At 29.7% G+C, this 17,199-nt stretch overlaps 2 protein-coding genes across 2 annotated transcripts; one reads left to right on the top strand and one right to left on the bottom strand.

Moving 5' to 3' along the window:
• The first annotated feature begins 6 nt into the window (after positions 1 to 6).
• On the top strand, positions 7 to 17,193 carry LOC116429804 (ras-like protein family member 10B). Its single transcript, XM_031983146.2, has 5 exons — positions 7 to 175; positions 2,999 to 3,159; positions 8,287 to 8,523; positions 9,536 to 9,739; positions 13,655 to 17,193. The coding sequence occupies exons 1-5, from the start codon at positions 106 to 108 to the stop codon at positions 13,778 to 13,780; spliced, it is 798 nt and encodes a 265-aa protein (XP_031839006.1). The 5' UTR covers positions 7 to 105; the 3' UTR covers positions 13,781 to 17,193.
• LOC116429795 (uncharacterized) lies at positions 9,670 to 12,523 on the bottom strand. The gene is made up of 2 exons (XM_031983129.2): positions 12,355 to 12,523; positions 9,670 to 12,080 (listed from the first exon to the last, which is right to left on the bottom strand). Exons 1-2 carry the CDS (start codon positions 12,369 to 12,371, stop codon positions 10,340 to 10,342), a joined length of 1,758 nt encoding a protein of 585 aa, XP_031838989.1. The 5' UTR covers positions 12,372 to 12,523; the 3' UTR covers positions 9,670 to 10,339.
• Positions 17,194 to 17,199: the final 6 nt, after the last annotated feature.

Raw genomic sequence — 17,199 nt, 5'->3', positions numbered from 1 at the left:
GGAGTACCGGAGTCAGTCGGGCTGCGAGCTTCGACCGCGGAGGTTGCCGGGCCACGGGTTCGTCGCAGGTGCGACGCTTTCCGCGTTTTTCCCGATTCCCTATCGATGGATCGTTCCTGCAAAGAAAACGATCCGGTTTTTATGCAATCATTGCAAGGAAATAGACGGTTGCTAGGTAACAAATCAGCAGTATTCGTGACGTACACCGTAAAACAAGCTTCTGTGTTAACCCTTCTGTTTCGAACGGTACACATAGGTTCCACGAACATTTGAAATTACCGGAAAGCTAGAAACTGCTTAGATAAAAAAAAATTGTACCACTTGGGAATCTTTGCTTATGGCTGACAGCTTAAGTGCTAATCAGCTGCCAGTAGGTGTGTTTTGGTTGATTAGTGCGCAGCCGTAAGTTTTCTTTCACAAAATTCATTTTAAAAAAGATATATAGTCAGGAACGAAAGGGTTAATAGCCACGTAACCAATAAGAGGCATTTGTTTTTGATAGGGATTCCTTTGAAACGAATTGTTTTTTTTTTAAGTGCTACGAACATGTTCTTGCAATTAGTATGTTAGGTGCCACTGGTCATTTTTGTTTGGCACTGTCGCACTGTTTGAATGCAGATAAATGAATTTGATTGATAATGTGAGTTTTAATTAGATAACAGTGTGAGGTATGGAAACTGTAGTAGTTAATAATTAATAACTGTTATTTTGATATTTACCTCTGCCATGAATGGAATGAATGATGCTTTTGTGAAACGCACAAAATTATATTAATTGAGAATCGTTGCGTTAGACGGCTCTGCGTGATAAAAAGTATTAGAACAGACGAATTGCAACACGATTACTAACAATGTGAGGAACCATTTATATTAGATTGAAATACTCATGACCGTTTCTTTGGTGAAAAATAACCTTTGCTGGGAAGGCATGTTTTTTGATAAAGAAAATAACAGAGCAGTAAACTAGATTGTTTTTCATTATTTCAATTTCTAAGTTGAAATGATTGAAAAATCATAAATATGTATGTAATCTTAATTATGTATGTTTAAATGAAACATTGATATATATTTCATTTAGATACTTTTAGTTATAATTTTCTTATTTATGTATAATCCAGTCCCAAGACTGTACATACTCCATATTTTATGCAATGTTCTTAAATTTTAGCGGCTAAAAATGTCCGATTTTACAATAAGAATTTATCTCCTTCATTGAGAGTACCTTTAGAAATTCGCAATCGATAATCGAATCTACTCGTACTACACCTGGACCACTTCTACATTGACTTAAATACCTACTTGTCACTTCCATGAACGATCATCTAGACAGCTCTCTCAACAAGTTTACTCGTTGCCGTATGCATAGAGTTTTATGGTACATACTAGGATACGTGATTTTAATGAATAAAACATTGAACAATTCTCCCGATTATTCTGTACTAGTATCAAAGAATTGGATTGGAAAAGTTATTCTTCGCAAGAAACTAACTCTAGGTTATAATCCCGTTGAACTGTTTCATTCTTATTTTATATTCTTCCATATACTATCTTATTTTCAGACATTATATACATATACACATAAGCACATCTTCACGGCCATTTCAGCGCAGAATTATTAACTTGGCCAGCTTTCAAACGAACACATAAAATATGGATTAAATATAACATTTCGATCAGCGCAGCTGAAAATGGCACCAGTTTAAATCGAAAGAAAGGAAACACTTTGTAGGTCATGGGTAAAAATATTGACTTGGCCCGTCAATAGAAAGTTCACGCAAAGTTCTAAAGTAGGTAACCAATATTTAAAGTTGATAGACAGCATCAAAAACGAATCAAATTCCTTAAGCTGGTATCTTTGAAATAATTGATTTTTTTTGTAAAATGGTGCGAAGGTAGCTCACGAAAATGTTCATGTATGTTAAATGAATAGGAAAATTTCTTTCATTCTGTAGTAAAATTACTATTAGAAACATCCAAAGAAGAACACCAACTCAGCAGTTGGCATATTTCGTTTCATATAATTTAATTGTTGTCTTGTTGACAACGTAAATGGTTTCACAAGTTCGCTTATCGTCTGTAAACAATATAATACATAATCGATGTTCGAAATTTCTTTTGAGGTGGAATCCAAAAATAAACATATGAAGTTAATATAAAATAAGTATACAAGTTAAAATGAAATGGAACTTTAAATATTCTTAAAAAATAAGCACTGTTTAATAAATGCATAAACTGATGTTCAAAAATGCCCGGAATAAATAAACTATACTATTGAAATCCTTGATAAAAATAGGTACATTTTAAAGTGTTAGTTAAAAAAAGATTTTTCGAGAATTATGCTTCACTCTGTTTTCTATTTAAGAATGTACATGTTCCATTACAGAAAATGGAATGGTACAAAACAAATTAAATTTCATAACCAAACACTCAGAGAACATTTTCCATTTATTTAATGTCTTTCAAAAATGCCGAGCGCAATATTATGACGCTTTAAATAATTGTACCATAATTCTCTAATTAAAAGTTTCTTCAAGCGTTAATTTGTTAATGTATCCTCACGAAAATAACTATACAAGTTATCACTATACACTGGAATACATTGGTATGCGCTAAGGATCACTTGCATTATTATTCTAGCAAGACCTTAATCGTCGCTTATTATACTAGATAATGAAAATAAAAATAATTGAGACACAAAAAAATTGACATATTTCCTATAGTATATGTTTAAGCATTGGGCACTAAAAATTTGATTTGTAAAAAGCAAGTTAAACATATCATTCTAAGAATATTAGTGGAGTGATTTAAAACAATCTTTTGTAATTAGAAAATAAAGATACTAAGAAAGATTTTTCGTCAACAAATATTCTGTAGTGTGTTAAAGGAATCTCTTCACTGAATAAGAAATTACTCTTTTTATTAATTTAAGGAAATATTTTCCCAAGTATAAAACTTTCATCTTGTCCCTTTAAATCATAGAATGTGTAAATCATTCGTAGAGCTCGACCTGGACTATTTGGAAAGAAGAGGAGGCGAGTCAATAACCTGTGAAAACGCTGAGAGCGGATCGAAAGAGGAAGAAAGCCCCGCAGACACTCTGGATCGTGTCAAAGTTGTGTTTCTCGGTGCACCTGGGGTGGGAAAGTCCAGCATAATTAGGGTGAGTACCGTATATGCATAATTACATCGATGTACTTAATTTAACAGATATGCAATACCAAATATATCTCCGAACGTATTTGTACCTATTTGCCATAATATTTCCTGCAGTGCACTCAGATTTTCATACAATTTAAATCTGTTAGTATGAATCTATTAATACTCATCTACTAACACACCTAATTGTCCATACGAGCTATAAGTAATATAAAACATGAAAAAATTTTTAATAATAATATTTTACTCACAATACTTATATGTTAACTTCATACTTAATATACAATCCTTTGTATTAAATCAGTAAACTAATACAAGTCGATATGTGTTTGATCAAAGTTTTAATTTATTTATTTTTTTTCGTAGTTTTATTTCTAAATTTCTAAAAATTGCAAATAGTTTATATTACATCTAACACTTCGTGTACTTTAATAATGTAATTTTGGTAAAAACAGAACATCAAGTGATGCTTTAAAATTAATTTGGATTTAAAGATATCATTAATTTCTTTAAAGAAGAGAAATATGGTTGAAATTATTCCTAAATTTTAATCACATGATTGTAAAATTCGAAAGAGTCATCGGAACTGGTCCACATTAAACGAGTTTCAACGAGTGAAGCTTAATAATCTCCGATCGACAAAAGTTTTTATTATATGGAAGAACATTTGATTGAAGAGGATACTTCAATTAGAGAGTAAGATTAGCTAAATTATCCATTAGGAAGTACATTATGCTGCATCGTAAAAGTTATTTGCAATGATAAAGTGAGAAATGCTATGCTTAACGGTATAATTAATTTAACTACTGTTGGCCACAAATGAGTACAGTCCACACGTGAATACAGTTTTTATGCTCCTGAATAAAAACACTACAATCAAATTAATATATCTAGTATGCTTTGTTACAGTAAAATTGATATTTGATCGTACAGTTAGTACCTTACGCACAGTTATTCAATTACTTATAAAGAAATTAATCAATTTTCATAGTAAGTTTCAATACAAATGAATATAAGTTGCAATATATCAATTATCGTTAGTATTTTATTTAAAAACTATCAAAGATATAAAATTACATACATACGATAATATTCCTGACTAATTGCTTTTTTTCAACTTTCCCTTACAAGAGTGTTTTAAAATTGAACGAATGAAAAATATTCATAAATGGGCAATTACTAGACTACCAATTTACAAACGGCACAAACCAACAAAAATTAAACTAGTATAGTATAGTATCATTTAAGCATTTGTCCCATATTAATTTGACAGGTTATAGTTCGAAATCAGATGTCATGCACAACACGACAGTCGAACTTGTGAATTATAAACCAGATAAACTGAGAAAAATAATTCGCGCAATTAGAATTTCTAACAACATATTTCCATTTATTCTAACTTCGTACCGTTGTAATTACCGCCAAAACAAGGTCAACGATGTGATGTAATCATGATCTTGAAATGAATTTGAATTCAGAATTCTAGGTCCGATTAACGGAAACGTTAGCATGCTCAATTTGGTTTCGCAAGTAATTAGATCTTACCCATTGTACTAACGTGTATATCCTTAGCAGAAGATAAACTCCCAATGTACACGTACGTAATTATCAACAAACTACAAATACAGTTCTGCGTCAATTATCCGAGCCTCGATTATCCGAATCGTCGCTATTCCCAATGGCATCGTGAGAACTAACAGATAAAACATAATTCTACGGATCTGAAGTATCTTTCGTTAATAACAATAGATCTTTAACACTATTTTCACTGCTCTTCTGTATATACCTATTTTCACCAAGACGTAATTTAATAAATTCTATTACAAATAAATAAATTACTTAATATAATTTAATGAATTAACTATATAATAATTTAATAAAATAAACTACTTAATAAAAACATATACTACTAAATTAACTTTATATTCATTATAAGAAAAGTCAAAAAGTAAAGTTAGCATAAATGATTAAACTTAGACAACACCTTTCAGTGAAAATTTTAAAGGATGTGCTTTGACACCTTCGGTAAAAATTGTGTTAAACTTGAATAAAACAAATTGCATGTAAAGTATTGGAAAAATGTTTGTTATTACTTATAAGAAAAACTACGCGAAGAAGAGACAGTTTTCAATGACTACAATAAATTAGAGATTATTTAAAAAAAAACCTTACTTTTAAAAACTGAATTGCATGTATATAATTATTATGTACATATTTATCTTTTTTTATTTATGTAAGAGAGTATATGTACCATGTTCGTACAAATCTAATAAATATATGCTGTTACTGTAAAGCATTTCTTCGATAATTAATTAGTATTTTAGTTACTATATACTACATTTTAAATTATCCCAATTACCAGATTTTCTGCCTTGATTCCAATTGGTTCGAATAATTGAGGCTCTACTATATGCAGATGTTTGCAAATATACCTACATATCTAAGAAAGTACATTCACTTTTCATGGGACTGTTTGCCATAATTTAGATAGGAAAAATCGAAAAATACTGTTTTATACATACAAAGAGCGACATTCAAGAGAGAATTATTGAACGAATATCGACAAATTCGTTATATGTCAAATGGGTATTGGAAATATCGTTAGGTATCACACGGATGTCGATAGCTTCGTAAAGAATAAAACCATTATAGATTTGATATAGTACTGGTATTGATTTGGTATCATTCCAAAAAGTATCGGTATCGGAAATTGATCCCCTTCGATACCATTCATAGAATACTTTGCTCTTCTTCGAATATCATCGATACTATCAGTATCAATCTGATCACCAATGCGCTAGGGCGCCACCACACCAATATGATAGCTTTTTCTATTGTTGTACCTATTGATAATTTTCTTTTTTCATCATACATAGCTTAAAATTGTTATTTATATTTGAAAAATTCCACATCTAGACAATTCAATTTTGTTTATCTAAAATCTCTCTAGAGTCAGTTTGAAAAATAAATACTTTTAAATTTTGCTATTCCTTAGCTTAGCTTCAGTTCCAAAATTAACGGAAATAAAAAATAGCATGACAAATAAAAAATGTGTTTTAATTATGCAGTTGGATTATTTATCTAACAATAACTTTATTGTTTCATTAAAAAATATTAATCTTTTTATGTTTTCAAGTCTTAAGACCAAATGGTAATGAGAATTACACCATTTGTGTTTAATTGCTTTGTCTGCAATAAATACCTGTTTAAAAAGATAATTCTACAATTAATATTCGATTGATTTAATTAATTATTCTTTATATTTGTATTAACAAGTGTTAATTGGTGTAACAGATGTGATTTCTGTGTAACAAGTATTTTGTGACCTGAATAAAATGTTTATATCCTTATTATAATACAATAATACTCTGCATTGTATTGTAAATAGTTTGAATGTTAACGGTGATGCTTCTGTTGGTGGTTGTGTGCTGATAATAGTAGAAGTGTGGGAGTGATGGTATGAAGAGAACTCACCGCTATAAGTTTGCGTATATTGTTCCGGGATTCCTGAGCATCGACTGCTCAGTAATAGGCTATGTGTCAAGACTACGTTCATTTCTACCCAATATGCAGATGTTCAAGATTCCTAGTTTATAATGTCTTAAACCTGCATTAACAGAGCTGAAATACTAATGACTCTTGCGATTCTCAATTAAGAAATCAATTATATTTTCATTAACAAAGGATTGCCCCATTATTCTATTGACATTACTAATTACTACTAAATTATTCACTATTTATTATTGAATTTCATTATCAAATTCAGCACAAGTATTTCATCTTTGTTCACTTTACAGAATTTTTCAAAAACTGAGTGATAAAATGGATACTGTTAACTAACGTGCAAAAGTCAGAAAAAATCTAATAAAAGAATTTACTTATAATTCGTGCAAAGAACAATCTGTATAAAATTGTAACTTTTATAGCTTCTGATAATTTTATATGTGTTCTAAATACATGACAGCCTAATTCTCCTTTGAATATCGATGTTATCTAGTACGGGCTAATGGTTTACTGTGGTTTTACATGAACCGTAAAATGCGCATGAAAACATTTTTATTTGAGACACATGAGCTTAAAGGAAATCAAAATTTAATTACACTGTAAATTACAAACCATGAAATTGTAAAATCGCCTCATTCGTTAGCTATAAAAGGAAGCCAAAGATTCTCAATCTGGTAGTAACGAACGCTGCTGCATAAGACGCGAATGACTTCCTTTCATTTCCGGAAAGAATTTCCGGTTATAGATGGCAACTGTCGAGTGCCGAGGAAATGAGAAGTCACAGAAAAGAGTTGTAGAATGTTTAATCGGCAATATATGGGACATTTCGTTCAATGTCGTAGTTTTTTAGTTTATTACTTTTTTTTAGCTGATGAAAAATTAAATATTTGGAAATGGAAAATATATGAGATATTAATGAAAAATTACATTTCCATATTACGTTTTGTTTATTTGATCCAGTTCTTCTGTTACAGAGAACACATTCCAATTTGCTCGATTTAAATAATTTTCCAACACACTCTGTGATAATATAAATAACGAATCAAATAAAATAGAAACAATTCTCAAGGAAAAATATTTGCAATGAAAAGTCGTGTTTAAAATAATCTATCATGACGTATTATCAGTATACAAAAGGATATGAATATTTATGCGAAATATAATAATTTATTCAATGATAAGTGCACTAAAATGATAGAAATAAAGTTTAACTGCGAGTTACGAATATTATTAAAAAATACCAAACAATAAATACTAAATATTTTTTAAAATAAACAATAAACTCGCTTTGACACTGCGATGCCAATTTCAGCTCATAATGACCTATTTATTCTTAACATCCTGTTCTATATAATAATAATTACAGAATAAATAGTTTTCGAATAAACTATCGATCATTTCTTAGATTATTTAATCAAAAATTTTTTATGTAGTATATTTTAAAACTATTACAATAGCTGACTGAAATTCACTAGTTTCAATAAACCGAGTTTTACCAGTGGAAATATTCGAATAGGCCGTCGATGCGTGCGAAAATTTTAAAGCAATTGCTTTCCTATCTGTCAACAAACGCAAATTGCTTGGATCGGGAAAGTGTTACCGGTGTTCCATCGTTTGTGCGTTACAGCAATTCGTGTGGAGCGAATTTTCCGAGGAATACAAGCCAACCGAACGCAGGGAGACTTTCTATCCGAGTGTGGTACTCGCTGACCGACTGTACGAACTAAAAATCACGGATCTACCGACAATACCGTATTTTCCGGTCAACTCACACCTCGAATGGACGGACTTCCGTTATTGCGGCCTGCGAAGTGCGAACGCCTATGTGCTCGTATTCGATCTCAGCAATCAGGATACGTTTCAGGTATGTAAAATGCTATACTTAACTGATACAGCATATTTTTCGAACTACAATAGAACCTCGTTTATCTGATTTAATTGAGCGGTTAACAGACCGAAGGACTCGGAAAGAAATTCTACAAAACATGTTTAGAAAATTCGATCGCATATATCCTGAGGAATAATTTAAAAATTCGAATTATTAAGTTTGTGGATAAGACTTTGAGCGACCCAGATCGCGAAAGACGATGTATCTGGTATGTACACTATGTTACGAAATGTAAATTTTAAAAACCAAAGTCTCAGTTATTGTCATCCATGCAAATAACATGCTTCTATGCCAATAAAATAGATTTGTAATCTATGAAATATGTCTATGAAAATAATCATTTAATACTTTCAATTATGTAAAACATTTGAATGAAACAAGAAATGGTATAGCTAACTGTTAGATAGAATAATATCAGGAGTTTCCTAGTTTTATCAATCTATAAGGTTTTCAATTAACGATTTTGGTACGTTATTTCCAAATATGTTAAATACATCTTATATAAGTATAACTTCTAAATAGCAATTGTTAGGCATATATTGAATAAAAATGCATTAATGTATTTGTATATAAATAATTTAAATCTAAACTACATAATGGAAACAGTTTGTAAACAGAAGTTTCGTAGATACGAAGGTGTGCAATTTTCAGTAACACTCACTGTACACCGCAAAGTCTTAATATTATTGAAACTGTCTCTGCGAAAGCTGTCCGAGTGTTATTTTCCTTCCCTTCGGTTTAATGTTGAAAGTTCTAGTCAAGACTATCCATGATCCCGAAGTTTACAAAAAGTTGCACACTGGGTTTGTATTATATTTCGTTCCCGAAGCTTTCGAATAAATTAAATGCAACGAAAAATTAATTCACTTCTTCGAATATTCCTTTTATTACATATGAGCAGAAATACTTTGATAACAAGAACTGTGTCTTATAGAGACTAATTTTTGTTATCTTTCACTTTAGAATACCGTTTTTTCTTGTTTCGCAGTACATTAGAACATTGCGGGAGCAAATTTACGAAGCACGAGACATGAGAGGTGTACCGTTGTTAGTAGTCGGAAACAAGCAAGACGAATTATCGCCCGCAGCAGCTTCCGGAAGTAGGTACAGAGACATCGTCAATCTTGTCCGAAAGCATTGGCAATGTGGCTACGTTGAGTGTAGTGCAAGATTTAACTGTCGCGTTGTTCAGGTACGTGTGAGATCAAGCTTTACTTGAATATATCATGCCATATTTATTACTTTAAAGATTCAATTTATTTACAATATCGTATTGATCACCCAAAATATTTGATTAATCTAAAAAATCATCTCACTTATATCACCTTATTAATTAGATACTATTATATAATAATATGTAAGGAAATAATAATATATGATTATATAATGTATAAAAATATATAAAAATTATATATGTAAAACACAATTATGTAATACTTTTCAACTTACACTAATTATTTCGATGTAATACACACGAATACGAAACAGCGAACCACTTTTGTTGGGTGCAATATAAAAACAGATTGGTGATATTTATTTATGTTAATTCTACTTTAAAGAACGATTTTGTCAAATGAAAATTGATCTATTGTTGTTTTGTATTCTTATTATAATTTTTTTAACTGAAACATTTTTTGAACTATGCTTCTGTATATGATATTTCCCTTTTATTTTTATTCGTAGAATATGCTGTTATAGTTTTATGAAAAATAACTTTCATTGTACTGAACAGTTTAACAATTTTACTGTATCCATCATACTAATTTTATTGTCAATTTGTTTAATGTTTTTATCAGATTTTATGTTTCTCTACTAATACTTTACAAGTCATTAACAACTTTTTATCTATCTTATTTCTATTATTGTTGACTGTCATTAAGCTCATTTTCCGAGAATAATTTTTGCTTAACTTGTTTAGTTCAGTAGGAATAATATAAGCAGAAAATATACTTGAGTCATTTGAAGATAATGATAATATTTCCTGATCCATTTGAACATTTTCTGTGCTATTCTTATTTGTACTATGTTCATTAAAAAAATTGTTGGTATGGTCTATTGTAATTGCTCCATGTACATTACAATGATGTAGGTTTGTTGATTGAAGATTACAAACTGTCTGATCATCTGAACTGTAATTACTTGAAGGTAAAGATCTTGATCCCCTACCATCTTCATTCATATCTGTATTTATTATACTCGTTTTGTTTTTATAACTTTGTTGCACATGATGACTTCTTACAGGATACAAATTTGTTATGCTGCATTTATTGTTCACATTATTATTTATAGGATTGTCACAATCCAATAATAGAGATGAAGTTCTATTTAATGTACGTTTGTTTTTCATTGAGGCCTGTTTGGTGGTGACAGTATGATCAGCTATAACAATTTTAGGACTGCCAATTCTAACAGGATATTGATTAATTTGCTTTTGATTTACAATATCCATATTCATTTTGTTATTTTCTGTGCTTTTGGAATTGCCAATAGGTTTTTCTACTGGTTTCTTAATGATCGTAATTTCTTTTAATCTACTCAAAATAGATATAAAGCTTTGGTTGTTCCATATACTAGTATCCGTTTTACAATTCTGAGATGTAGGAGTAGAGGTAATACTGATTCTCAATGGTAAATTATCTTTCTTTTTTCCATCATTTGAATTCAGCTGTGTGCAATTACTTTCTACATGATTTATATTATCTCCTACGGTTTTTTTTACTATACTGAATGGTTTTTTAAAAAAATGTGAATTGTTAAAACTTGAAGGTACCATATTTTGTAACTGTGAATCATTTTTATTTAAATTGGTACTTATTATAGTTTCTTCAAGTTTCGATAAATTCGTAAAATTCTTTTCTTTTTCATTGATTTCTTCCCTCAACTTGCTAAGAACACAACTAATAATGAACACCAAATTGTTAGCATCTTGTTGGGACACTATTTCATCTTTCAGAATTTTCTGTTGTAAATGATTCATTTGTAATATAAATTTAAATAATGTACGTTTCAACCCATTCATTATTTTCACAACAAAAGCCTTAAAATTTAGAGCTTTTTGAAATTTTACTTTATTTTCCAAAATATTGGATGTATATCCATCTACATTATTTTCACTTTGTATTTCTTGATTGTGCATTATCTCAGTTTTATCATTCTGAGATATGTTATTACGGGGTAAATCAACTAAGCTTTGTTTCTTTGATTTTGAAGATTCTATTAAATTACTATTGACATTATCATTCAACTGAGATTCATTTCTATTATTAATTACTTCAACATTCTGAGATTCATTTACTTTAGGCTTATTTAGTTTTAATAAATTTGAACGCTCTGTATTTTCAAATTTATCACGATTAGTGGTTAATACAATATTATGTTTTACTTTATTCATAGAGTTATTATCGTTCAATTTTGAACTTAATTGTATTTGTGTCTCTTCCACTGGACCTTTCCGCATCTTTTTGAAGGGTATAATGAATTCACAAGAATCATCACTATCAAAATCAAATATTTTCGTTTTCAATTTAAGATTTCTGAAACAAAAGGGTGTGTTAAAATAACTTGATCATATAACAAAAAACACATATGTATTATTAGCAAAGATACAAAGGTTTATGTCAAATCATACTTTCTTAAAGCCGTTTTCAAAGACAAAAAGAAGAAAACGATATGAGAATATTAAATACAAAATACAAACATTATTAAATGCTAACTTTTGTTATTATTCTTTATATAGAAACATCAAATGTAAAATGACGTGTGGTGACCGCAAATGAAACGTAACAAATTTGGAATGTAAACACTTACTTATTTTTGGAAGCCATGACAAGTACAAAATTAGATACGTAAATCTTTTGTAAACAACTAACTGTTATATCCCAAAAAACATGTATTCAATGTGCGTTCAATCAAGAATATATACTGTTGTAACATTCAAAACGAACACATGATGGAAGCAAATGAAAAATTTGGCGGCTTCGCTAAGTTTGCGCCACCTATGCACCGTCAAATAAAGTAAAACACTCGATCACCCAATTTGTGACACAGATTCAAATTGCAACCACAAATTTCTATATTGTGTGATTTTTCCTTCACGGTTTTGAAATATCGACACTGTTAAAAATACTTTATTAGACTAGTATAAATGTTAAAATTTTATAAAAAAATACAATCTTATCGCACTCGACAATTATGTAAATTTATACGTGATCGTCGAGACTTGAATGCAAATTTTCATTAAATAATAATTATGTACATATTCATTGACTAATACAAAAGTAAATATAACTTCATTTAATATGAATGTAATTCATATTTTATTTTGTTTTTATTTTCAATTCATTGACGATATTTCCATTATAATATTGTTGATATTAAAACAATTTGAATTTAGTTGGAAAATGCTAGTTAGCTCTATGTTATAATATTTTATTTAATATGCATCAATGACTATAGTCAGAGGAGAGGTTAACAACAATGTACGCCTATTTAAATTTAAATTCGATTTTCGGGGTTCATTGTCAAACATAAATTTAAATTTAAATTTGATTTTCGAGGTACATTGTTAAATTTAAATTTTCATTGCAGTTCATGACTATGTCCTAGAAGTGAACATTTATATGAAAAATAATGAATAATTTTCTATTGGCCGATGTTTACATTTTTTAGTGTAAAAATCAATTGCTCAAAGATTAATACTTTTATAGTGAATGAGATTCGTTTTTTGTAATAATTGATTTTAATTGAATTATGTATATTTCCACCAAGAGTTCAAAACTTAAATTACGTTTTAATTAGAAACTAAAAAAAGTTTTATAATAGCGAGGATCATTATCAATACATTTGAACTCTAAATTATACCAAATAATGTAGTTATATAACATAAGCATGTAAATTGAACTTTGATTTTAATTGTTAAAATTCTATGAAATATCAATATTATATCCTTCTCGACAATATATAAGAGCTTTTCATTGGTTAACCAGAGTCTTTGCATACTCTTAATGTGGTATGACCTCTAAGAATTAGTATGATTACTTGTTTGTTTTACAGACATAAAGAATAAAGTTATGTTTATGTAATATGGTTATTTCATACCTACCAACAGGTATTTCGAGAATTAATGAAGGGGATCCAAGCAGTTGAAGGCAGACCACCCTCACCAACGTCTGCACCCTCGCAACCTCTGCGGGCGCACCCCCACGACACTGGGGAAAAGTGTACTCTTCTTTGACACTAATATAAAAAAATCAGCGTACACGTCTTCTGCGACAATATTATCAGAAGAAGCTGCTTCCTTTCTTAGCACGATGCAGGGTCGTAATTAAGTCAAAGGCAGAAGTCAAATGTAAACGGGAGGAAGGTTCAATGAAAGGGATCGAGGCAAATGAAACCTAACGATTGAACGTTACTGAGGATTGTGCAATAAATAACTTCCAACACATCTTAATAGTTTAAAAGGCGAAACGAAATCCACGAACCATTCCTGTGGCTCATCGATCAATCGTATGGTATATAACATTGTGATTGTTCAAAGTATTTTCATGTTTTACCAAAAGTGCATTCGTTTCTTATTCATTCCTTATACAAATAATTACAAATTTAATATATTTTTGTTATATTACAACTTTGATACTAGATACAAATTGACGGGGAAAAATGAATAGAAAGAAATATTTTTATGGTTATTGCATTTCAGTTAGGAAATTATGATTTATTCACTTTTCACGGTGACACGTATTTCGAATTATTCAAATTTTCGTGTTCATATGCAACTGCGTTAACAATTAATAATGAAGTGAAAACCAAATGTGTAGTGCGAATTGAGCATTACCGAGTGGCGTAAAAATGTACACCGTGTAGTTTTAACGCTGAAGAAATACAATCTTGTTGTACAATTGTAATCACTCGTTCGTAACAAAGTGACAAGTGTAATGAGCTGATTGCAAATGTGCACTGCGTAATTACTTGCAATTGACTGCCGAATCCCTTTATACCTGCGCATAGTTTCGTTCACTGTTTTACTTCTATAATTCGCTCTGTAAATACATCGTGCAATTTTATCTTCTATACAGGATGATGAATTTTACTTTATAAATGCAATTAAGTATTTTGAATATACATCAATTTAAACGTATGTATCTATCAAATTTCCGCTAATGACCAATTTTTTTTTACTTATTTTGATGAACATTGTCTCTGTTACATACAAATTATATTTAGTTACTTTGTAATTAATCATGCCCTCTATAATAAAATATTTTATAGATTAAAATTCGTCGTTCTGTATACAAACTTCGACGAAAAAAGTAATGAGACTGTGAGAAGCAAACAATACACGTGTAAGACACTTTTTATTTATTTCTTCCTGTGTATTCACCTGTCACACACTTTCGAAGAAAGAACAAATTTCGTTTGCACCTGTAGTATTGTCCTTTTCTTCTTTATTAGAAAAATTATTGTCATTTGAACTTTATTATTTAAATTCTACTATATTCCATGACTTTTTATATTCGTAACAACCATTTGCACATTTATATAATAGCATTGAGAAATTTTACTTAAATTCTTTCCGGACACTCGCACTAAAAATGAATTTTACAAAGTGTCTCCTTATAAAAGGAACGCTAGGTTTTAATTGAAATTTTTAAAAATCTTTATAATCGGAAAACCATAAAATGCAGTGTGAACAATTATTTGAAAATACAGAAGAAACACTTAACTGTGTGAACAAATGAATTTTGAACATAATGTACAAAAATTTCAACATTTCGAATAACTTTTGTAAGTAATCATTAATTATATGCAAAGAATGTTTACGAGCTTCATTTATTACTAGACACATAAATTTTTTACAATGACTTTTTATACAAGCACTTGACCGAAACATTGCCAATATCGAATTCCGTATTCAGTTTTTGCTTTAAGCAGAGCGATGCATTTCCATGCACACCTTAAAACCACTTAATCAACAATACATCAGTGTGACGTTTTCGAAGTTATTATACATAAAAATTAATATCTCATTATTATTCAGATGTTTCGCAGCATAATTTTCTACGCTTCCTTATAGATTTAGGTATTTACATTTCATTTTATCATTTCTAACATTTGTGAAAATAGGAATCTCTTCTGAATTAATAGAATTTACCGTCTCGTTACTTTCCTACGGTACTATACATGTGATGTAAATTATGTATCTTGAATGAAACGAAAAGAATTTGTCCAAACGCAATGAAATTCTGTTTTCTGATTTCTTGTTTCATGTATAGTATATTATTCATGTTTGTTATCGTACTTCTCTATTCTAAAGTAATTATATATTTTTTATTTTTTTCTAGCAATGAATTCGGCCTAATAATAATAAAATAATAATAATAATAGTAATGAAACAATAAAAGTAAACATAATAATTATATTATAAATAGCGAACAAATAAATGTAACAATAGCGTGTTATTGAGAGTTACCTCAGATCAAGCAATAGCGTATACTATATATATTTTACTATACTCTTAAGGAATTAATTACTAAGTAGCTCGTAAGTGTAGTTGTTGATATTATAAAATATTGTGCATGTACACTATCGGCTATAAGTACAAAAAAATTATGTGCAAATATATATGTTAAATTTGTTGAATATTTTCATAAGAGAAACATTGTAAGAAATGTTTCACACGTTTTTTAATATCAATAAGAAATTATTCATCACTTTTCACAAACTTATTTTAGATTATGCAATTTCAATAATGTAAAAATTCTATCATTTTCACAAGCATAATTTATCCTTGTTTTTAAAAATTCTGAAATTGTTCACAGTTTAAAAAGTTTAACACGTTCACACCGGCGTGTACCACCGATGGCTCACAGTAAGATATCATATTAGACGGCGTGTACCATCAAATATGTGGTTCGTCAAATGGTGTGGTAATTAGAAAATATTTCCATATATTTGAAAATTAATTTACTTATTGATAATTTCAATATTTTCATCAATTTTAGGAATTCAGCCGTCAGATGGGAAAGAGTGTGAATTACAGCGCCGGTATGAACGTGTTAATAACAAGTGATTTCGGTACAGACTACTGTATTCAGCAATTTCGTGAAGAAATATCAAGTTCTATATTTCGTATATGTAAATGCTGATTTATATTTTTGTTCAGATTCAAATTGTAATTTATTGTCGTTCTGATACAGCCGATAGTGGACAAATTTGTATGCAAATCTATAAAACGTACGTTACTGTTATTGTTTATACCTATTTTAAGTAAAACGCAATATTTTCGACTCAACAGCTCTATCTTTGCCTGCTGTAAATTACAGACGAGGCCAAATAATGAATTGTTGAAAGATTTCCTGACAATTTTTGCGTTAAACTTGTTGTGTGTTACACGCGTAGGCGATACAAAATATACGTAAATGTTGAATATATCGTAAATCGGGATAGAGAGTAATTACATAACATACAAACATGTGTTCGTTGGAAATCTTTATACCGAAATACATAGAATCTAGAAGAAGATAACTTTCGACGCGATTTGTACAGCTATCGAGTGTCGAATAAGCGTCGTTTGACATACAAAATGGTATTATTCATTATTTTGTATGCAGAAGTAACGCAATAATAAACCACAAACTGAAATACAAATTGTTG

This window comes from Nomia melanderi, chromosome 10 (genome assembly GCF_051020985.1).
Source record: "Nomia melanderi isolate GNS246 chromosome 10, iyNomMela1, whole genome shotgun sequence".
Taxonomy (NCBI): domain Eukaryota; kingdom Metazoa; phylum Arthropoda; class Insecta; order Hymenoptera; family Halictidae; genus Nomia; species Nomia melanderi.
The sequence above is the reverse complement of the archived record's forward strand: the minus strand, read 5'-3'. Positions and strand labels throughout refer to the sequence as shown.

Bases quoted from the DNA above. Each gene is read 5' to 3' on its own strand.
- LOC116429804 (XM_031983146.2), top strand. From the start codon at position 106: ATGGATCGTTCCTGCAAAGAAAACGATCCGGTTTTTATGCAATCATTG. The intron at 8,524-9,535 runs GTATGTAAAATG...CTTGTTTCGCAG, and splicing joins GCAATCAGGATACGTTTCAG to TACATTAGAACATTGCGGGA. The intron at 9,740-13,654 runs GTACGTGTGAGA...ACCTACCAACAG, and splicing joins TTAACTGTCGCGTTGTTCAG to GTATTTCGAGAATTAATGAA.